The sequence below is a fragment of the Saimiri boliviensis genome, chromosome 17 (assembly GCF_048565385.1).
Source record: "Saimiri boliviensis isolate mSaiBol1 chromosome 17, mSaiBol1.pri, whole genome shotgun sequence".
Classification (NCBI taxonomy): domain Eukaryota; kingdom Metazoa; phylum Chordata; class Mammalia; order Primates; family Cebidae; genus Saimiri; species Saimiri boliviensis.
The window spans coordinates 58,945,393-58,969,902 of record NC_133465.1 but is presented as its reverse complement, the minus strand read 5'-3'; the positions used below and the strand labels follow the sequence as shown (position 1 = coordinate 58,969,902).

At 36.7% G+C, this 24,510-nt stretch overlaps 2 protein-coding genes across 2 annotated transcripts in view; both read left to right on the top strand.

Moving 5' to 3' along the window:
• The window catches only part of ABCA5 (ATP binding cassette subfamily A member 5), a 108,520-nt gene extending 101,948 nt beyond the window's left edge, over positions 1-6,572 (top strand). The window contains exons 42-43 of the mRNA XM_074388890.1: positions 242-5,469; positions 5,664-6,572. The gene's annotated coding sequence lies outside the window, so the exon portion shown is untranslated. The remainder of the gene's footprint in view (positions 1-241; positions 5,470-5,663) is intronic.
• The window catches only part of LOC101045064 (ATP-binding cassette sub-family A member 10), a 53,256-nt gene continuing 33,459 nt past the window's right edge, over positions 4,714-24,510 (top strand). Inside the window, 5 exon segments of the mRNA XM_074388015.1 lie at positions 4,714-4,804; positions 17,671-17,821; positions 17,823-17,833; positions 18,457-18,560; positions 23,659-23,735. Coding sequence (XP_074244116.1) covers positions 4,714-4,804; positions 17,671-17,821; positions 17,823-17,833; positions 18,457-18,560; positions 23,659-23,735 — 434 coding nt within the window.

The window sequence follows — 24,510 nt, the reverse complement described above, 5'->3', positions numbered from 1 at the left end:
TTACAGGCTGAGAGTCAAGGGGTATTGAGTGGTAGAGCAAGAAGTGCAGCAAGGTCCTAGCTGTAGTGAAACATAGGTAATGTTAACTAAGGCACACTACGAGAAGGCAAGGGTCTTACCCAGTATAAAGAAATTCTAAGAATAGATCTGAGACCCAATGGCCCAAATATTAGCTACTGAAGATCTGAAAAGAAGGAAATTGTAAAGTGAAATCAAGTTTGTGATTTATTTCTTGGGAAAGCACTGCTGGGAAACAGGAAGACAACTTTGGAAGGGAACCCATCCCTTGGAGACTTGATGTAGAAAATCAGACAGCTGAAGAGTTCTACAGAAACAAGTTAGTATCACAATCAGAAGACAGACCACCAAAATGTCCCTACATGGTATTGTTTACTAAAGAAATTGCTTTTCACTGTACTAACAGAAGAGTGCTTTAGTTTGAAAACTAGGTTAGCCACTCCAGACCCTCCACTTCCTCTATTACAGGTCCGTAGAATATCCCATTGTTCCAGGTTCCCATGGATGCTAAAATGAACTGTTTGTATTCCCCTTCAGAAATAAAAAACTTGTTTCTCCAGCCTCTGAGAGTGCTACCATAAAATAGCTTGTAGTTTTCAACTCCCTAGGGTAGTCTTAGCAAACTAATACTGGACCCATTCCAGGATTTGCTTCTAACTTCCTTTCTAGTGACCAATAACAAGAGTTAAGACATGAAATAAGTTGACCAAATTTGTGCTGGTGTTGCTGAAGGAAGAAATGTACTGTACCACACAAGAGCTACGGAAGCTACCCACATCTACCCATAAAAGCTAGAATACACATGGGACTGGATTCTAAAGGTGCATGATCAAATGGTGCAGAACATAAAGTTAGATAAGAGTTTATTCAGAGTACTCTTCTGGCCTGAAGGATTTTTAATATCCTGACAAGAATCCCAAGAGATGGTTCTTAGCAAGAACACACTGCTAAGATAGTTCTTAGAAGCATGGAAAAAGCAATGGTCGACCTAATGGCATGTATAAATATTTAAAAGCCATGGTACATGATGCAAAAAAGGGTTAAAACACCCAGAAAATCAGGCATCCTGTGTGGATGTACTATATGAGTTTGGAAAACACAGCAGGTGACGAAATTCAGAACAAGAAATGTACCATTGAAGGGCACACCAACATCACTATACAGTGAGTGGTGGCTGTTCTATGAGCTGATGGCAAGTGATACCATTATAACACTGGGCTCACAGAGAGCAATGGAGATGATAAAATCCTGAATAATAGAGACCAGGTGGCAGCACTTAACAATTAGACACCTCAGAAACCATGTGGACACAATTACTGTAATGAATATTGAGAACTGCAAGACTCTCAACACATAACAACTCTGTCAAAAGCCCTCCACTGAGAGACTTGACCAAATTTTAGCATTTCCTCTAGCAGCATAAAGTGTCCCCTGGGTGATCGTAGGTCCCTACCCCCAATTAAAAGCCTGTCTGAGAACGCTCATTGCTACCAGAAAAATCTACTTTTTGTTGTACCTAACACATGATAATAGGCCCTGATCTTCTTTCTTAGAGCATGTATTTATTAAAAGGAGTTTACGGTTATAAATATATATCCTTTGCAGCTCACAGGTTTCTTTCTCCAGTGACCTGGGAACCATTCTTTTTAAGAATATTTATCAAGCCAGGATAAAGCCTCTGTTTTCCAGTCTCTGTGAGGATAGAATCCTACCTTTGATAATTAACAGCTAAGAAACACAACTATCCTAATCACATTAACACTGACCAACCCTTTGTACTTTTTTACTTCTCTGACTGCTGAGCCCCTACAACCCCCTACTCCCACTCTCCTTTTGAAACACTCAAATCACCTCTGTACAAATCAGAAGGTAACCCAGCTCTTTCCCTTACTGTTAACAATTACCAAATAAAATTTGTTTTCACTTGTTTAGTATTGGGTCATATTTATCTTTGACAACAGGTAGGCTGTGGGGGATGGGGACAGTGATCCACAGTTATGGAGATACTTAATAGAACATTGCATCTCTAGAGGCCAAATGAATGGATCATCAATGGAGTACTCAGTCTTTACAACTAAATCAATGATGGGTGATTGGGAGGATGAAGGCTCAACAAGAGGTCATGATTCTTCCCTAGTTTCCGAATCTCAATTTTTGTACCCAGAACTCACTGAAAGAGAAGTTGGGTCCCTAGGAGGAGAGACCCTACAATATCATGGCAAGAAACATATGGTATTGATTTCCTCAGACTTCCTCCAAAGGAATTTATAGCCTTTAACTCAGGTAATTACATACTGGAGAAAGGGGAATGCCCAATCATTTCAAGGTCTGTTTACCACAGGGTCAAAGTTGACACAGGACAAAAGACCCAAAATATCATCATGGCCTCTCTGACAGAGTGGGGGGCATTTGAGGTCTAGGTAATAACTAAAATGCTAGGATTTAGGATTTAGATCTAGTATTTTGGTTATCTAAAATGCTAGATCTAGTTCATACAGAATCCACTAGTCTGTAGACCTATATGTCATGTGTCTAGTCCCTGAATTTGTAATTGGAATAGATAAACATTGTTTTCTTGACCTATGGGGTAAGAACTATCATAGTGTGAATACTAGTTTTCTAGGGCTGCTATAACATAGTACCACAATTGAGTGGCTCAAAACAACAGCAATTTATTCTCTGACAGTTCTAGAGGCCAAAAGTCCAAAATCAAGCTGTCAACAGGGTTGGTTCATTTCTGTATACTCAGAGGGAGAATCCGAACCATGCCTCTTTTCTAGCTTCTGGTAGTTGCTGGAAATTCTTGTTGTTCCTTAGCCTGCAGATGTTTATCTCCAGTCTTATCACATGCTGTCTTCTCTTCTTCAAAGGTTGCCAGTCATTTTGAATTTAGGGCCCACCCTACTCCAATATTACCTCATCTTTTTACATCTGCAAAGATCCTTTTTCTAAATACCGTCACATTCTAAGCCTCCAGGAAGGACATGAATTTTGGGGAAACTACAGTGGGAAAACTGTCCTAGCCCCATCAATATAGGAAATAAAAACATTTCATTTTGGGAAAGGAGATGGGAAAGGAATGGAAGAAATTAGTGCCACTTTTAAAGACCTAAAGGTGCAAGTGGGAGGGAGATGGTCTTTATAATTTTTCTGTGTTAATATACTAATCTTGCTCCTGCAAAAATCCAATTCTAGAGGAGGATATTAATCTAGAGCAAATTCAGCCAACTGGTGGCTTCAGTGGAGTAGCTTAACCAGACGTGCTATCTTTGCCAGAGCTGATTAAGAAGAGCTTCTGTCAGCCACGTGCAGTGGCTCATGCCTGTAATCCCAGCACTTTGGGAGGCTGAGGCAGGCAGATCATGAGGTCATGAGATCAAGACCATCCTGGCCAACATGGTAAAACCTCGACTCTACTAAAAATAGAAAAATTAGCTGGGTATGGTGGTGCATACCTGTAGTCCCAGCTAACCTTGGCACTATTGACATTTTGGGCTGGATACTTGTTTTGTTGTGAGAGTCTGTCCTGTGCATTGTAGGGTATTTGTAACATTCCTAGCCTCTTCCCAGTAGATGCCAGTAGCACCCTCTCCCAAGTGACAATCAAAATGTCTCCACACTTTGCCAAATATCTCCTGAGAGAGGGTTGGGGTTGCAGTAGTAGGAGGAAGACAAAATTACTCCCATTTGAAAATACTGATTTAGTGCATGGATTTGGGTTGAAAATTGATTCATTTGTCCAAAGGTGGAAAAGCTAGTTTTACAATTTTTCTGTGGTTTTTCCCTACACAAGTAATGTTTCATACTCTGTGCTCAGAGGAGGTGGGTTCTTGATTCTGGTTCACTCAGATTGAGGTAGTAGAAAGAAAATTTCAGTTCTAATATTGTATTAAATACATTCTGTCAGAGTTTTATAGACTCTATCTGCAAACTTATTCTCAAGGTCTGTGCATGTTTGAATGCATGTCTTCTTTCAGTGCTGTTTTGAGTTAACCTTATCTTTGAATATCTTATGAACTATCTTCTTACATGTGAAGTTATTTATTTACTATTCTTAAGTCATTTCTCAGTGAGGTCCCCAATTTGGGACTACTCACTTTGGGCAGGGGGATCACTATTTACAAGCCTGCATTATGAGTATTAGATAAGTGCCCTGGATAAAAATAAACTCTTCATAAAGACAGTGTGGCAGATCCACAGTTTGAGTAGCTTTGCTTACATTTTGAAGTTCAAAGAAAGAATCTTTTCAGAAGATTTCTACTGGTACTATTGACTTATGGCCATTACAATCATTATATATAAAGTTATTGTAAGATGCAAACCCAGGATCTTATCTTGGTCCTCATGGTCGTTCTCATGCAGCTGAGGATACAAAACCTATACGGCAGACAACTGAGAAAAAAGTTGAGAAATGAATTGTATAGAAAGCCACTGGAAGTTTTTCTTTGCCTAAAGCTCAAAAGAATTTTAAATGTACAATTTAAATTCAGAGCTGTAACTGTGCTGGGGGACAATGAATTTCACACTGAAATGCCACAGTGCCAAGATTATTTAAAAGTATTGTATCTCCAACTTTAAAATTAAGTATTTTTTTTTTTTTAAATCTCAGTAACCATGAGAGATACTGTTTCTTATCTTGATAGGTGGAAGCAGCACAAGCAAGATATGGGTGGATGCCTAGTATGTCTAGTAGAAATGGGGCCGAAAAAAAGTGAAACTCTGACCACCAGATGGCAGCAGAGGCTTGTGCCAAAAGGATACCTTTCTGGTCCCAGAAAGGGGTGGGGTAAGGCCTCTTGAGCAGCGGTGGTGCCAGCAAGGCAGTCTAAGCCAGAACTGAATGAACTAAGAAGCCAGAGCTTAACTCTTCTGAGCCAGAGTCACCCAAGTGCTAGTTCATTGGAGAAATGGTGAGGCAGTAACAGAGTTCAAGAGATTAGAAAAAAGAGTAAGAGGGGTGAGCCAGAAGATAATCCTAGCCATTCACCAAACTTGAAGGCAGAATAGCTAGGGGTTAGAAAGGATAGGTATGGTCCTTAGAAAGGACAGGGCAAGAACTTGAAGTTAGATTGTAATCACCCGTTATAAATCCCTCCTTTGTTCTCTCTGAGGAGCCACAAAATAGGAAACTTTTCAGGCACTCTCCAAATGGCACAGAATCTTGTTATCTCTAATACTGAAAGTAAATTTTATTGATAACTGGGATAACTTGGAGGGAGATGGGCAGAGATGTTTAAAGGAAACCTCCAGAAAATGTGTTTTTTGAGTATTATCTTTTTAAATAAAGATATAACCATAGTCTCTAATCTAATTTTCACTTCTCTCACTTCTTTTGCTTCAAAAGGTAAAACCAGTGATATTCACATCCTTCAGAAGATTAGTATTTTTTTCCTTAAAAAAATCACTATTTAAGAATTTCATTGATAATTCCCACTGGGAGAAAGCATCAAGGTAAGCAAAATACAAGTGGCATTTTAATTGAAATATTTAAGAAGTAAAACAATTTCAACTGTAAGAAGAGACTTGATATATAAGAACTAAGCATTAAAAATCTCAGTTAACATTAAGTGAAGGTTTACTCTGTAAAAGGCATGGTTTCATTGCTGTATGCACATTTTGTAAACTGTTGGTTCATTGACTTGCAGCATCAAAATTATCTGGGAGAATGATGCCAGCAAGACGACAGCAATGATGCCAACAAGAAGGTAACCCATTCATAGCTCCCCATCCCCCATAACAACAATATTTCTGCACCACCACAGAGCAAAGTCTCTCTGCAGGAGCCTCAGGATTCAGGTATAAGGTTGCGAAGCCCCAGTGCATCCCAAGACCTAGAGGGCTGTTTTGAGAGTGCAGACTAGCACCTTAGTGGCTGATCTACTGATTTTGCTTGTGGGTTCAAGCCTGGAAATGGCACCATTCTCCTAGGAGGTTGGCTAAAAACCCATCTGGTCTTGAGCCTAAAACCAAAACCATCTGCCAAGGAGTACAGAAAGAATCATGCACACTAGTGCTTCAACAGAGAGCCTTCTCTGCCTGCTGACACTGAATCTGAAACTTGCCCTGTGACTTGACTCCAGCCCTTCTCTGCTGAAGTCCCAGCTCAGAACTGCTTACACAATGACCTAGAGTGAGACTCACCCATATCTTTCATCTTGGAAGTCTGCACTTCCATATTGTGCTCCCTAGCCTCTGTCCCATAATAGATCCTGAGAGAAGCCAGCCTCAGTTCTGATCCTTCTGCAGTCAGGGAACTAGCCCATCTGTGCAGAGACCTGCTGGGAGATGCACACTTATCTGAGTTAATAAGACAGGCTTGCCAGCTGCCATTCTGTAGCAGATTCAAGGGCCCCCCAGTCTTAGCCCTGGCCTTTCCTGCTGCAATCAAGGAGCTACCTCACCTGTGCAAGGACTGCTAGGAGATGGACATCCATCTTAGCTACCAGAACAGTCTTCTGAGGCTTAGGTTTCTGGCCAGATTTTTCATACAGCCTGAGTACTCTCCTTGGGTCTTCACCAGGTCTATCTGGAGTAGAATGTTGCATAAATCTCAGAGCTCCGACAAGACTCACTGCAAACCTGAGCTTAGCATGCCCTTTAATGCTCTAATGCTGAAATAGCTGTACTGGTCTTGGGCTCAGGGAAGACAATAGTCAGTCTCCTTAGAGTCTGTGGAAGATCTGCTGAAGCAGAATGGACATAAAGCCAGATTGAGGTGGCTAGAATAAATGTCCAGTCTTTCAAAGTACAGACATTGTCACACATCCACAAGCATCAAAAACATTTAGAGAAATATGACCTTACCAACTGGACAAAATAAGGCATGAGGGACTGACCTAAAGTGATGGGAACTGTGATCTTTCAGACAAAAATGGTAAAATAGCTGTTTTAAGGAAGATCAATGAACTTCAAAAATATACAGAAAAACAATTCGGAGATTTATGAGAGAAATTTATTGAAGATTGAAATAATAATTAAAAAACACGAACATGCTGGGGTGGAAAAATATAGGGAACACAGTGAAAAATGAAATGGAGACCATGAAAAGCAGAACTGATCAAATAGAAGAAAAAAAGTAATGAACTCAAAGACAGGCTATTTGGAAATCATCAAAGGAGGAAAAAGAATGGAAAAAGCAGTGAAGAAGGCTTGTGGAATTGATGGGACAACATTAAAAGAGAAAATATTCCAGTAGTTGGAGTTAAAAAGAGGGTTGAGAAAGACAAAGCAGTGTGAAGTTTATTCAAAGAAATAATAACAGAACTTTCCAAACGTGGGGAAAGATATAAATGTACAGGAACTGGGAGATCAAAGCTCATCAATCAGATCCAACCCAAATAATAATACCCCAAGACATAATCAAACTTTGGAAGGTTAAAGACAAATAGAGATCTCTGAAAATAGAGAAAGAAAAGAAGCAAGTAGCATATAAGGGAACTCCAGTACACCTGACCTGACAACAGACTTTTCAGCAGAAACCTTAAGGCCAGGATGGAATGGAACATGATGTATTCAGAGTACTGAAGAAAAATAAAACTGCCAATCATGAATAATGTATCCAGCAAAGCTGTCCTTCAGAAATGAAGAAGAGATAAAGACTTTACTAGACACACAAAAGCTGAAGGGAATTCATTACTGTTAGCCCTGTCCTATAAGAAATACTGAAGGGAGTTATAATCTAAAGAAAAGAATGCAAACATGATTGTTATTCTAATGCTATAATTGTGGAATTATATCTTATATCTTTAGTATGAAGAATAAAAGAAAACTTAAAAATAATAACTGAAAAGAGAGTATAAAATGTAAAATATAAAAATGTTAACTGACATCAAAATTCAAAATGTGGGAGGACAATGAAATTACGTGTACAGTTTTTTGTTATTTCTCTTTTCTTTGTTATCAAACTTAAGAAATTATTTTTAAATGACTTGTTATCAACTATCAGATTTTTTTCAGCCTTATGGTAACCACAAAGCAAAAATCTATAATAGATATATTAAAAAGCAAGAAATCAAAACACTGCTAGAGAAAATCATTTACACACAAAGGAATATTGTAAGAGAAGAAAGGATCTACAAAACAACTAGAAAACAGGTATCAAAGTGGCAGTAATCCCTTATCTATCAATAATTAACTTGAATGTAAATGAAATAAATTCTTCAATCAAAAGACATAAAGTGGCTGATTGAATAAAAAGCAAGTCCTTGCTATCTTTGGCCTACAAAGACTCACTACACTTGTAAAGACACATGTGTATTGAAAGTGAAGAGGAGGAAAAAGATACTCCATGCATACAGAAACAAAGAGTAGGAATAGCTATACTTATATCTGACAAAATAACCAACACTCTAAAATGAAATAAAGCCATTATGTAATGATGAAAAGGCCAGTACAGCAACAGGATACAATAATTATAAATACATATGCACTCAATGTAAGAGTACTAAAATATATAAAGCTAATATAAATAGATCTAAAAGAACAAATATGCAGCAATAAATAATTGTAAGGAACTGGAATGGACAGATCTTCCAGACAGAAAATCGACTAAGAAACATTGTAATTAAACCACACATTAGACCAGATAGACATAACAGACATTTACAAAACATTCTGTCCAATAGCTGCAGAATACATGTTCTTCTGAATGCACATAGAATATTCTCCAGGAAAGGTCATATGTTAGGCCACGTAACAAGTCAACAAGTTTAAAAGAATCAAAATTATCTTAAGTATTTTTTCTGATCACAATAGAATAAAACTAGAAATCAATAACCAGAGGAATTTTGGAAATGGTACAAGTACATGAACATTAAACCACATCCTCATGAACCACTAATGGGTCAATGGAGCAATTGAAAAGGAATTTTTTAAAAAATTATTGAGTCAAATATAAAGGGGGAACATGGTATACTTGAACCAATGGGATACAGCAAAAACAGTTTTAAGAGGGACATTTACAGCAGTATTTGTCTACATCAAAAAACTAGAAAGATCTCAAATAACCTAACATGGCAACTCAAGAAACTGGGATAACAGGAGCAATTTCAACTCAAAATTAGTAGAATGAAACAGACAAATACACAGGAGAAGGCCATTTGAAGACACAGGCACAGAGAAGAGAGAATACCATGTAATGACAACACAAATATTAGAGTTATATAGATGCAAATCTAAGAATGACAAGGGTTACTGGCAATCACCAGAAGCCGGGAGAGAGAACATGGATTTTCAGATATGACAATGATTTTTTGATTTCTGGACTCTGATACTTCGAGAGAATCCATTTTTAAGGTACCTAGTTTGTAGTACTTTGTTATGGCAGCTCTAGAAAACTAATACAATGGAAACTTGGGCAGTGAATGTGAGAAGATGAGCTACTTTATAAGATGTTTAATAAGGTAGCTTAAGCAAGCTGGCAGTGACAATATTTTCTCATATGTAATTGCCAGGCATATCTAAAGAAAGATAGAAAGAGAGAAAAGATTATAGCAGTCCCTGCCATGATCTGCTAAAGAAGAGAAGAGATTATAATAGAAGTTAACAGTAAAATTAGATAAGCAAGAAAGCCAGATTTATAGAATAGGTCATGGAATTTGATTAAAGTATTGTGCAGTGGTGTTGAGTTTAGAAAAGATTGGCCCAATTTCCTCTGGAAATTAGAATGAAATAGAAACACATGAAGGAAAACTTCTGCCAAATTCTCTCTCATTGTTCACTAATATGGCACATTTGCCTGCTGAAAGCCATGGTGCTTTCAGACTTCAAGGACTCGAGCAAGGAAAAGTTTGATGAGGAGGGGCAGGTTGATGTTATGTAATATAGATGTGCATAAGCCTAAATCTGGAGTATTTCAACATTCTGACTGTAGGAGAACTGTATAATTATAAATGTACAAAGGCTTAGAATGGAAAGGGTCCAAATCCTATTATAAATGTGTAACAGAGACCTGAATATGAACTCTCCAAGAAGCACAAACAATGAGTGACAGGTCTGCAATGCAGGTTTCAGACTCAACTTTACCATATTGGAGATTAAAATCCCTAAAAATATTGTCCTGGTGTGTTTTTTATTGCTGTAACAGAACACCACAGATTTAGTTGTACCTAGCAGAATGGGTAATTTATAAAGAAAATAAACTTATTTCTCACAGTTCTGGAAGCTGAGTAGTCCAAGAACATGGCACTGGCATCTGTGAGGGTCATTCCACGGTGGAAAGGTGAAAGATGGAAGCATGTGCATGAGACAGAGGGAGAAGGAATTGGGCCTAACTCATCCTTTTACCAGGAGCCCGTTCCCAAGATAATAGTATTAATCCATTCGTGAGGGTGGAGCCCTCATGAGCTAATCACCACTTCTAAAGGCTCTGCTTCTCAATACTGTTTCATTGGTAATTAAATTTTAACATGAATTTTAGAGCAGACATTAAAATCACAGCAATTATGAAATAAAAATATTTTTAAAATTTGATGATTAAGAAGAGTGTATGTCTGTATTATAGTATGATTTTAGTTGTTTTCGCCACCCATTTAAATGAATATTACCATTAATATCTGGGATTGGAACCAGGTTAAGTTTCATGTTTTCCGTTTCATGAACTTTTACTTCTAGTAATGATTTTGGCTGAACAGAAAGAGAAATGTCACTAACAAAGAAAAGCAATTAAAGTATGCTTCCTTTGTTGTTACTGACATTTACAATTAAAGGAACCATCTATTTTCATATTCCTAATGAAAATGGTAATCATTTGAAGAGTCTCTGAGTCCTTTACCCTTTCTGTCTCTGTCATTTTCATGAATGATTATTAGCTTCTGTATGCATAATAAGAAATGTATTATAATAGTTAAAATCACATAATAATATTTTCAGGGTTAATAAAGAGGGGTTATTTGCCATCCTGAGAATATTCCATTTAGTTGTAGCTGAAAAAAAAAGTAAAATTATAAAAGTTATGCCCATCTAGTCTATACCACTAAACTTTGAAAATGGGTATTAGATATCATTGTCTTGATTAGCATCATTTTCATAGTTGGTAGTTAAGAGTGAGGGATCTTGGAGTCCAAACACTATTCTGGACTCATCTGTTGGCTTCATACTTATTTAAACATTTGCAAATAACTTCACCTCTTAGCCTCACCTTTCAAATTTGTTTAATGGATGTAAATAGAATACCAACTTTGTAGGTTTGCTTTGGTATCAAATGGGAGAATTCATTTAAACCCTTAGAATACTTTCTAGTACATAGGAATTAGTGAATACAAGGAACCATTTAACTGAACTTAGTTAACTTTCAGGTGAAGCTTTCTCATTGGAATGATTCAGATTTCTGAGATGAGCAATCCTCATTTTCTCTCTTTCTGTTCAACTTTTTCTTTAATTTGCTCCGTTTTTAGCTTGGCTGTCACATTTGTAATTATTAAAAAGCCGTGTAATTGTAAATATGTACTTATCCAGGGCTGTGCGTTTTTGCTTTTGAATCTGATCACTTTTTTGTGTGTACGCCAAAAAGATAGAGCAATAAACAAATACCACATGACATGTGCAGCCAAAAATTACGCTCTCTGAAGAGTAACTGGACAAGAAGAAAAACATAGGGAAAAAGAGAACAGAATTCGTTGGCATGTTCTACACACAGACCATGCCTTTTCAGAAGTCAAACTAAATAACAGTTTAAAAAGAGGCAACCATTTGTAGAGGAGTCCTCGAAGGATTCTTCACTGTTTTATTGGACAAAAAGAGACCAGTGGCTCCAAGTGCTTCTAAACACTTCTCTCTTACTTTCCTAACTGTAAGTTAAAATTTGTTTTACATTTTCACTTTGTCTAAGGTCATTAAGATATAAAGTATATAGCCAATGCCAGACATATTGATTGAAAGTGTTACAATTATATTTATCAGTTGTTCTAAATTATTTTATGTTTTATGTTACAGTGCTAGTGAGTTATTTCATTAAAGAAACATATAACATTTTAGTGTGATAAAATGAAAAATGACTAGATTCAGAGGTATGTATAAATATTATCAGACAATAAATTCTCTCTCTGACACTGCTCTGAAGATCCTTTTGAGAATTTGTAAGGTTTTACTTCTTTAGAATGTGTAAGCATTAGGACAGGTTCCTTTTTCCTGTGTTCTTTTGTTCTTTTAAAATGTTTTTTGTGGTTTGCTTATGGAGCTATTTAAATAGACCTCTGTATCCATAAGTGAAGATTGGTGTTTTAATGTTTCTGCTTTCTTAAGTTAGAAGTTAGATATTATATTGAGTTTAGCTGGCCTTGCCTTTTATTTAACGAGAAAAAGTATAGCAAGTTCTCTGAACACTGTAATTTGTATATAACATCAACATTTATTCAAAGGAACTTCAGCAATCATAGTTGTGATACCAAATGATCACCTCTGGAATTTCAAACTGAAGGCAAAGAATAAGGATTATTACAAATCAATTACTCTAGTCATATTAGCTAATGTTTTTGGTTTTAATCTGTGTGTATCTTACACATTTACTTCAGAAATGGAAATTTTAAAAAGAGGAATTAGCTTTTTGGGATTCTAAGAATGACTATAATGTTTTCGACTTTGCTTTACCCAGTGGTTAACAAGATATCAAATAAATGTGCCCAAATGTGCAATTCAAAATAAGACTGCTTGTGGTCAAATCGCTGACTGATAAGGAACTGCAAAGTGGTTTCTTCCTGTTAAACTTTTATTTCTTAACAAGTAAAGAGGAAGTGTTTTTGGGATTCTAAACATTACTAAGATCTTACTGAGGGATTTACTTTTAGTGGTTGTAGTGTTAAGATTTCACAGAAAAAAGTGACTTCTGAGACAAAAGGAGAAAGGACTCATATACCATCACCTTTGTCTCCCTCATAGGCATAAAAGTCTGGAGAGAAATACCAGCTGAGAGGACATTTTACAATTATTAATACTTTGTATTCTTTTTAAAAATCCTGATTGAATATTTTACTACAATGTCATATAAGGCATTTAGTTGGTGCATCTTAAAATTAAGCTTTTAAAACATGCAAAGTCTTTTTGTAACTGAACTTTCTTTTATTCTTTTCTTCCCCTAGTTATTGCTCTACAATATTTACTTTACCCTGTCAGTGAATATGACAAAATGATTAAAAAAGAAATAAGTGTGTGTCAACAAATTCAGACTCTTCTGTGCAAGAATTTTCTTAGAAAATGGAGAACAAAAAGAGAGAATTTATTGGTATGATTCATAATATATATAGTTTTTCATAGCTAATAAATGAAAATCCATTATGTAGTATGCCATTTTTATTGTTTATAAATTTTGATTTTTAATTATTATACTGGCTAGTCAATTTGAGATTCTAAATACTGCAGAATGATATATTTTGCAAAATAGGGTAATATTTATGTCAAAGGTGAAATTAACTAAAGAGCTCATCTGACAGTTACTAAAAAATAATCTTTTGCAGAATAGAACCAGCCATTTTCCACATAATTAATGCATTCAAATCTCAGAGTTATTCTGATTTACCCTTAGCTAACTTCATTGTTGGGGGCAGGGACAGCCAGGGGAAAGATAAGCTAGGCAAAATAAAATAGACTTTTAAATGGGTCAACGCTGATACTATTTGGGGACATTTCAATGAATAGCATGTTATTTGCCAAGGCTGGTAAAATATCTATGAGTAAAAATTTGCAAACTTTTTTAGAATCTCTTCAAAGCTGTGCTCTTTGTAAACATAAAGTGGTTTCATGGAACAAGATCACAGTTTGTCAATACTTTTGCATTCTGTTGAGTTTCTTGTATGCTCATATGAATATTAAGACATTGTTACTATGAGATATAACTGGAGCTGCCTTAACCATGTAGGGATTGCAGTCTTTTCAGAAATAGCCAATACCATTTCAGTGGGAGCTAACAGGATTCATATCATGCTTTTAAATCTCTGCAATAGCTTTTGAAGCAGTTCAATCAAATATTTTGGTTTGTATATTGAAGAAGAATATATCTATATTTATCAGTCACTAGAATTTTAAAAAATGTATTATCAATCCAGAAATGTGGAAATATCGGAACAATAAACACCTATACATCCACAATCCAGTTTTGACCACTGTTAATATCTTGCCATCTTTGTTTCATCTCTATGTATGAATATATATGTAATGGCTAAATATTTTAACTAGTATCTCAAAATATTAAGAACCTGGTTTCCTACGTCACCACTATCCCATTGCACAAAATTAAAAATAATTCCATATCCTTTAAGGTTGATTAATGTCTTTAAGGTTGATTTGTTCAGGAACCAAAGAGACAAAATTAGTTATCCTGTTGAATATTCCATGTTCTCTTTTTATCTGATTGCCTCTTCATGCTGTCATTTAAGTCATCCCTCTGTCATCTACATTTTTTGTAAGCACTGTGTTGGATCTAAAAGCAGGATCAAATTCTGGTTAAATATTTTTTGCAAGAATGTCTTCTATGTAATGCCATATACTTATAGTGCTTCATATATAAATATAAAATCAATGGCAGTCCCACTATTAGGGATGCTAAATCACTGGGTTAAGATTGATTGCAATTGTTGATATTTTCTCAAAGTTGTATATTTTTGAAAGAGTGTTTTCTTTCTTTAAAGGATAGATATTAATTGCGACAGAAAAAAATTGCAGACTGAAATGAAGCCATGCTCAGTGGCAATATATTCTGCCTTAAATATGTGTTTGGATGTTTTTCACTGGTCTGGATCACATTATAACATGGCTCATTTTTCTTTTGGGTGCTGGAGGAATGGACAATAGCATTGTTTCTAGGGCCATATTTGTGCATCTTTTCGGAGCTATTCAGAGCTATTGATTTTCCTGAACAACCTCCTAAAGTCCTGGGAAGTGTGGATCAATTTAATGACTCTGGCCTACTGATGGCATATACACCAGTCAGTAACATAGCATGAAGGTTAATGAATAAGACGGCCTTGGCTTCCTTTATGAAATGTGTGTTGTCCAATAACCAATGTTTCAGTATTATGTAACTTAATTTCAAATTCTCTTTGCAGGTTGAATTTACTTACCTGATCTATGGGTCAGTGATTCTCAACTGAGGCAAACATTCTCATTATATATGCAGTACAGGGGTTGGTATAAAGCTAAGGGCAGGTGGGTAAGAGACAAAATAGATTTACTTTTTAAATTTTTGTTATGACACACATACCCTGTGCTCTTTCTACTAGAACATACTGTTGCAGTAGGAAAAAAAAGAAAAGACTGGGCCCATTTTAGATGATACAAATTTCACTTTTCCCAAACTTAACAAATTTTCTATTTGGGTTGGCATTCTATAGTTTAAAGAGTTTCAAAAAATTTTAAGAATTCACTTATTTTCATTTTGGATTGAAATAAATATAATTCCTAGAATATAGGAGCTATATTTGCTATATAGTTCTAGAAACTATACATACTATATAGTTCCTAGTATATAGGAACTGTAAATCAAAGATGTTTGAAATTCAGACTCAAGTTTAACATTGGCATTGAAAAAGCATTACTGTTTGGTGTATAAAAATCGTTAAAATGTATAGCTCAGGGCATGTAATATCTATTTAAAGTCAAACCAGATACTGGCTACTGAAAGTCAACAAATTCAGGGCCCTTGATCATAGAGTAGTGAGGTGTTTTTTTTTGGTTTGTTTGTTTTTCCCCTAGGACTTCCTCTGCGTATATGGACTCAGAAAATAGAGATCTCTTACGTAGGCTGCTGCATTAACTTGATAAATGCATCTTATAAAGAAATACAAACACCTGAGAGTCATACTTATTGTGTGAGACCTTTGCCTACCATCCTTTATATCTCTGCTGACATTAGGAGTAACTATTGACTGTCAGCTATGGTCTCTAACCTGCTCCATAGAGGCCTTTGCTCCTGCATAGGCAGGTATCAGGATAAACTTTTCTTTCCTTCAATAATCTTAGCCTACCACCAGATTTCTCTTGTTGTTAGCCCCCACTCTGTCAGGGTTCCAAACACTGGCCATTTCTTTCATCCTTTTGTACATTTTACCCAAGCTGTTAACATTTCAGTTCTAATCACTGCTTTTTCTTGTCTTTCTGAAACTTATTTGGTTTTTTGGTATCTGGATTGCCATGCCAAGGGACACCTCCAAGCTCTGAATTTTATAATTATTTTATGCAAGTTACTAATATTCTGTGCCTAACCTAACTGAGCTTTGGAATTGTTATCCCTGGCTGCTTTACTCTGTTTTCTAATTCTTCATTGTAGTTTCTGGAGTTTTGACTTTGATCGGCCTCCCTTACTTGCATTGTTTACATGTCCTGCCTGACCACAGTGTTGATTCTGCCCTATCTGTCTCTACCTACTTCCTTTGTGTAGTCATTTACCTCATCTCTTCTTAACTCATGAAGCATTTACTGAAGCCTCAGGGACTATTCTTCCTGTATGTGCAGTGTAAACTACTGGCCACTTTCTGTCTTAGTCTCATGGACCATTGGAATCTGTCCCTTTCTTATATAAGATATCTCATTCCAGCTACCATACTGGCCTGCTCCTACCACAGCTCCTCTCTCACCATCTTATTCTACATTTATCTAAGCCCTGCTTTTTAGCATAAATATTCATGGGTTGGCCTTGACAGTATTTTTTAATACCTCTAGAGAAAATCAGTGATGTTAGCATTGTCCTCATAAAAGTTTCACAGCCTGACTCTATATTTGGAAGAATAAGGAGTTTTGAAAGCTGCGACTACAGGATAAAATAAACAGCTTTTTCATCTTAATGTAGACGTCATCCTAAGTGAGATTTAAAATTAATAAACATTTAGAACATAATACATAAACATGTGAAAAAAGGAGGCAGTAATTGAACTTCTGTGGTTTTCAAAGCTTCTAATAGTAATAGATCTATTAAACACTTATTGGGTGGATTACTTCTGCAGATTGTAAACTCATTCATTATCCACTGATTACTATGTACTTTATTCTTGAGAGTGTTCTTGACCTCAGAGAATCTGTAGGTGGACTATACTTTTGATTTTTGTACTCTGACTCTTTGTATACAATTTACTTCTACTATTATACTATTTTCATGTGATAGACACCAGTTTATAATCTTGGCAGAAAAAAAGAAAACACCAAATTCTCAGTATTTATGTTGCTTCCTTTAAATATTTTTCCTTTTAATTCTTAAATTATTTTAGTCACCAAAGTAATCTCTACTCTAAAAAATCTTAAATAGTACAAACTTATATGAAGCAAAATATGAGAGCTTTTCCTTTTATCTTTGGCATTACTTCCTCTCCTCTCCTCCTCATTCAAATTGTATATGTCTTTTAAGGCAAATATGCACATAGCCATATATAGAATATGTTTCTATGCTTACATAGGCACACAAATTCAGTTTTTCTTTACCAAAATGAGATCTCACTAAAAACAATATGCTGCAGCTTTTTAAAAGACAATATATCATTTGTTTCTTTTCATGTATTTACATTGAGCTTGAAACAATACACTTTCACTTAGCCTTTTACTAAGAGGCAACTATCCAGGAATATTATATAATAGCACTCTAATTTTATATAAAACAAGCAATTGCATTTTGTTTTTATGTCCTCTAGTAATAAGTTTACATGATTATATATTTATATTTTTCATACGTGGTAGGAAGAACAGTCATTGGGACACCAGATGAAGAGATCATGGATATAGTACTTCCAAAAAAGTACCATTAAATGGTGGGAGTTGTATTTAGTGATACTTTTTCCTATCAGCTGAAGTTTAATTGGGGATATAGAATCCCAGTTTTAAAGGAACACTGAATACACAGGTAACTATACAAAAACTGATTATAATATTATTTTGCTGTTTTATGGAATCCCCATTTCCCCCTGAACTTAATCATCAGTTTTTACCTTAGGATGAGTCTCATTATTTTGGCAACTATTCATATGTTCTTTTTTTTTTTTTTTTTTTTTTTTTTTTTTTTTTTGGAGACAGAGTCTCCCTCTGTCGCCCAGGCTGGAGTGCAGTGACGCCATCTTTGCTCACTGGAAACTCCACCTCCCAAGTTCAAGTGATTCTCCTGCCTCAGCCTCCCGAGTAGCGGGGACTACAGGCATGCACCACCACACTAGGCTAATTGTTTTTTGTATTTTTAGTAGAGTTGGGGTTTCACCATGTTGGTCAGGCTGGTCTCAAACCCCTGACCTCAAATGATCTGCCTGCCTTGGCCTCTCAAACTGCTGGGATTACAAGCGTGAGCCACTGTGCCTGGCATCATATGTTCTTTTTTTCTCTAATTTTGTAGAGTACTTTAAAAATCCTCTATATCATATAATAATAGGCTTTGAGCTACATTTAGATATTTTTATTTTTGAGCCAAAGTTAGTTTTAATTCCAACAGTTGACTCCATTATGTAACTATGGACATGTTTTTCTTCTTCCTTAAAGAACACTGTTGGGCCATGAATGGTGAAAATTTTTGTTACTTGGCAATGTTCTAGCTAAAAGGGATTGTAGCTTTTCAAGCTGCAATTAATGCTGCAATTACAGAGGTAAGTGCCTAACTTCAAAGCTATATTTTAAATCTGTATTTTTCTGTCTCTTCTAATATCTACCTCATCCCCTATCTTACCCATGCAATATTAGGAGATGATACTTTGCCTCTCATCCTCAGAGAAAATAAAAGCTGTCCATTGGGTATATCTTCCAACTTGTAACATAAATCCTGAAAAAAACTACAGACCTACAACGCCCTACATCCATTCTTTTCCTTGTTTTTTTTTTTTTTAATTTTATTTTACTTTAGGTTCTGGGGCACATGTGCAGGTCATGCAGGTTTGTTGTATAGGTGCATACTATATCCGACATTTCTCTCCATGTTCCCTCGCCACACTTCCCACCCCGCATTGTCCCTCCCCTACCCACCCCCCAAATGACCCTAGTGTGTGATACTCATCTCCTTGAGTCTACGTGTTCTTATTGTTCAACACCCACCTATAAATGAAAACATGCAGTGTTTGATTTTCTGTGGTGTCAGTTTGCTGAGAATGATGATTTCCAGATTCATCCAAGTCCCTACAAAGGACATGAACTCATTGTTTTTCATGGCTGTGTAGTATTCCATGGTGTATATGTGACGCATTTTCTTTGTCCAGTCTACCACTGATGGGCATTTGGGTTGGTTCCAGGTCTTTGCTATTGTTAACAGGGCTGCAATTAACATACGTGTGCATGTGTCTTTATAGTAGAATGACTTACAGTTCTTTGGGTATATAACCAGTAATTGGATTGCTGGGTCAAATGGAATTTCAATTTCTAGATCCTTGAGTAATTGCCACACAGTCTTCCACAATGGTTGAATTCACATTCTCACCAACTGTGTAAGAGTGTTCCTGTTTCTCCACATCCTCTCCAGCATCTGTTGTGTCCAGATTTTTTAACGATCGCCATTCTAACTGGCGTGAAATGGTATCTTAATGTGGTTTTGATTTGCATTTCTCTAATAACCAGTGATGATGAGCATTTTTTCATATGTTTGTTGGCCTCATATATGTCTTCTTTTGAAAAGTGTCTTTTTATATCCTTCGCCCACTTTTGAATGCAGTTGTTTGTTTTTTTCTTGTAAATCTGTTTTAGTTTTTTGTAGATTCTGGATATTAGCCCTTTATCAGATGGGTAGATTGCAAAAATTTTTTCCTATTCTGTTGGTTGCTGGTTCGCTCTAGTGATGGTTTCTTTTGCTGTACAGAAACTCTGGAGTTTAATTAAATTAGATCCCATTGGTCTGTTTTGGCTTTTGTTGCCAATGCTTTTGGTGTTTTAGTCATGAAGTCTTTGCCTATGCCTATGTCCTGAATGGTTTTGCCTAGGTTTTCTTCTAGGGTTTTTATGGTGTTAGGTCTTATGTTTAAGTCTTTAATCCATCTGGAGTTAATCTTAGTGTAAGGTGTTAGGAAGGCGTCCAGTTTCTCTTTTCTGCACATGGCTAGCCAGTTATCCCAACACCATTTATTAAATAGGGAATCCTTTCCCCATTGCTTGTTTTTGTCAGGTTTGCCAAAGATCAGATGGTTACAGATGCAGTGATAAAATCTCTCAGCAATTGCTTGTTTGTAAAGGATTTTATTTCTCCTTCGTTTATGAAGCTTAGTTAGATTGAGTATGAAATTCTAGGTTGACAGTTCTTTTCTTTAAGGATGTTGAATATTGGCCCCCACTGTCTTCTGGCATATAGGGTTTCTGCTGAGAGATCTGCTGTGAGTCTGATGGGCTTCCCTTTGTGGGTAACCTGACCTTTCTCTCTGGCTGTCCTTACCATTGTTTCCTTCATTTCAACCCTGGTGAATCTGATGATTATGTGCCTTACAGTTGCTCTTCTTGAGGAATATCTTTGTGGTGTTTTCGTATTTCCTGCACTAGAATGGTGACCTGCCTTGCTAGGTTGGGGAAGTTTTTCTGGATAATATCCTGAAGAGTGTTTTCCAGCTTGGATTCATTCTCTCCATCACATTCAGGTACACCTATCAAACATAGATTAGGTCTTTTCACATAATCCCATATTTCTTGGAGGTTTTGTTCATTTCTTTTCACTCATTTTTCTCTAATCTTGCCTTCTCCTTTTATTTCATTGAGTTGATCTTCAGTCTCTTATATCCTTTCTTCTGCTTGGTCAATTCGGCTGTTGAAACTTGTGTATGCTTCACGAAGTTCTCGTGTTGTGATTTTTAGCTCCATTAAGTCATTTATATTCTTCTCTAAGCTGTTTATTCTTGTTAGCATTTTGTCAAATATTTTTTCAAGTTCTTAGTTTCTTTGCATTGGATTAGAACATGTTCTTTTAGCTCTGAGAAGTTTGTTATTACCCACCTTCTGAAGCCTGTTTCTGTCAATTCATCAGACTCATTCTCCACCCAGCTTTGTTCCTTTGCTGGTGATGAGTTGTGATCCCTTGGAGGAAGAGAGGCATTCTGGTTTTTGGTATTTTCATCCTTTTTGTGCTGATTTCTTCCCATCTTTGTGGATTTATCTACCTGTGTCTTCGTAGTTGGTGACTTTCGGATGAGATCTCTGAATGGAAATCCTTTTTGTTGATGATGAAGCTATTTCTTTCTGTTTTTTAGTTTTCCTTCTAACAGCCAGGTCCCTCTGCTGTAGGATTGCTGGAGGTCCACTCCAGACCCTGCTTGCCTGGGGATCATCTGTGGCAGGTGCAGAATAGTAAAGGTTGCTGCCAGTTTCTTCTTCTGTTATCTTTGTCCCAGAAGGATACCTGCCAGATGTCAGCCTTAGCTCTCCTTTGTGAGGTGACTCTTTGGATATATGGGGTTCAACGAGCTGCTCGAGGAGACAGTCTGTCCCTTATAGGAGCTCAGGTGCTGATCTGTGAGCTTCGTTGTTCTGTTCAGAGCTGCTTGGCAGGTATGTTTAAGTCTGCTGCAGCAGAACTCATACTGCCTTTTTTCCCAGTTGCTCTGTCCTGGGAAGGTGGGGCTTTATTTGTAAGTTCCTGATGTGCTGCTGCCTTTTTTTCCAGAGATGCCCTGCTCAGCAAGGAGGTAGCCTTAGTCAAAGTCTGCCAGCAGAGGCGCTGTTGAGCTGTCGTGGGCTCTGCCCAGCTGCTGTATGAACTTCCTTGTGGTTTTGTTTATAGAGGTATAGTTAGAACAGCTTCGGTAGTGGTGGTCTGTCTCATTAATGGCGGACTATCTCTGTAATGGCAGACTGCCTCGGTAACTGTGGACTGCCTCTGTAATGGTGGATTGCCTCAGTAGTGGCAGACTGCCTCGTTAATGACGGATGCCCTTCCCCTAACAAAGCTGGACCATCCCGGGTCCAGCTGCGCTTGCTGCAAAACTCTCAATCCAGAGCTTTTCAGATTGTTGGTCTTTGTTGGGGTGGGACCCACCTAGCCAGGTCATCTGGCTCCCTGTTTCAGCCCCTTTTTTGTCAGTTGAATGGGTGGCTCTGTCTCCCAGCGATTCCAGGTGCCAGTTGAAACGGCCACCCAGATTTGTGTGAGTTTTTGTGTGGAGATCTGCTACAACAGCTGAAACAGCTGTGCTGGAAACTTGTGGTGTTTTTCAGCCCGGGACTATCCTGGTCTGTGGGCATTAATAAGTCATTTGGAAATGTAGTGTTCACTTACCCTCTGCGTTGTTCTCGCTGCGAACTGCAATCAAGAGCTGTTCCTATTCGGCCATCTTGGATCCCGGATATTAACTCTTTACCTCAAATTAATTTTCTTTAGCCCCTAAAGCCCAGAAACCTAGCAGAGAAAATTAGAATTTTTTTTATTAGGAAGAGGAAAAAATAAGCTGTAAATTCTCCAAAGTTACTGTTTTTCTGTTTTACAGTTCTGTGCCATATAACATATTTCCTCTTTACTAAAGTTTTGGTTTTCTGTAGTAAACATACTTTTTTTCTTAATACATTGTTATTTTTCTTAATACATTGTTATAAAATTTAATTAGTAATTTACTGTTTTTATACTTTATTGACCACAAAAAAATTTTTAAAATAATTTATTTAATTGCCAAAATCTTCACATATTTATCATGTGCACATAATGTTTTGAAATAGTATACATTGTGAACTTAGCTAAATCTAGCTAATTAACATATTTGTTACCTCATATACTTATTTTTTGTCGTAAGAACACTTAAAATCTACTCTCTTAGCAATTTTCAAAATACATTGTTATTAACTGTAGTCACCATGTTGTACAACGGGTCTCTTGAATTTATTCCTCCTATCTAACTAAAATTTTGTATCCTTTGACTAACAAACATCTTCCCAACCTTTCCAACTCCTGCCCTCTCCCTTCCCCCTGCCAGGCCCTGGTAGCCAAGATTCTATTCTTTACTTCAGTTTGTTCCACTTTTTAGATTCTCTATATAAGTGAGATCATGTGGTATTTATATTTCTGTATCTGGCTTATTTTACCTAAGCTAATGATCTCCAGATTCATGAATGTTGTCACAAATGACAGAATTTTCTTTCTTTTACAAGCTAAATAGTATTCTATTGTGTATATATACCCCACAATTTGTTTATCCATTCTCCATTGATGGACACTGAGTTTGTTATTTTCATATCTTGACTATTGTGAATAATGCTGCAATGAACATGGGAGTGCAGATGGCTCTTCAATGTAATGGTTTCATTTCCTTAGGGTGTATACCAGAAGTGTAATTGCTCAATCATATGGTAGTTCTATTTTTAACTCTTTGGGGAACCTTCATCATGTTTTTTATAATGGTTGTACTAATTTACATTTTCACCAACAGTGGCAAGGCTTCCCTTTTCTCCACATCCTTGCCAACGCTTTTTGCCTTTCATCTTTTTGATAGCATCCCTTCTAACACATGTGAGATGCTATCACATTGTGGTTTTAATTTGCATTTCCCTGATGATTAGTGATGTTATGTACTTTTTCATATTCTTGTTGGCTCTTTGTTTGTTTTCTTTTCAGAAATGTTTATTCAGGTCCTTTGCTCATTTTCAAATTGGGTTATTTTTTCTTGCTATTGAGTTTGCTATTTTGTATATTAACCTCTTATCGGATGTATCATTTACAAATATTTTCTATTCACTCTTTTGATGGCTTTCCTGTTAGTTTTATGAAGAGAGCTTTTGACTTCAAAATTTCAGTTCCTATACTCCCTAAAGAAAGATCTTCTAGGATTTGAGGGCAACACAACTGGAGAAATGGAAATACTTAGAATGTTGTATCAGTCTAGATCTGGTCAGGAAAAAATGAGTTATTGGAAACATTGTGGGAGTAAAGGGGTTTAATACAGGAATTAGGTATTCACAGATGTACAAGAGTTAGAGGAGTGAAGGTTAAGTTATAGCTAGAAAGTCAGGGAAATAGCCAGTGAGGACCTTAGCCTGATGCACAGAAATGGGTGTTTTTCAAGAAGTTTGTCAGTATACTGCTGCAAATATCAGAGATTTTCTGGGAACTCTTCCACCAGTTATCTTAACCTGCAGTAGCAAAGCTGTGCTTGTCAAGAAGTCTGAGAAGCAGAAGCTGCTGCATACTTTGAGCCTGTGGATATGCTTGGCTCACGTGACCCAGGAATAATGACCTTGCTTGATTTCTGCTCTCCAAATCTTGCCAAGTTCTTCTCATTAGCAAAATCTGATACTGAAGAGAGGGTTCTGGGAAATCTAGTCCCTGGTATGTCCTCTGCATTGCAGAAGAAAAGAGACTTGCTGATAGAAAAGGGATAATTAACAAACCAGCATAGAGGTCATATCCCTGGTTGAAGTGAAAGATGACAAGAGTCTGGACAAGAAAGTAATAGAAAAGTGGTAAAAAGATAAATTCAAATTGATTTAAAAAGTTAAATTCATAAATTCTTGAAGTTAAATTGTAATAATTTTTTAGGTCACAGGATGGGGTAAGAAAGGGAGAGAGAGAGTTAAGGATGTCTCTCAGGCTCTTAGCTTGAGTTCCTGGGTAGACAGTAGAAAAGCTAAGATAGAGAATGGAAGTGA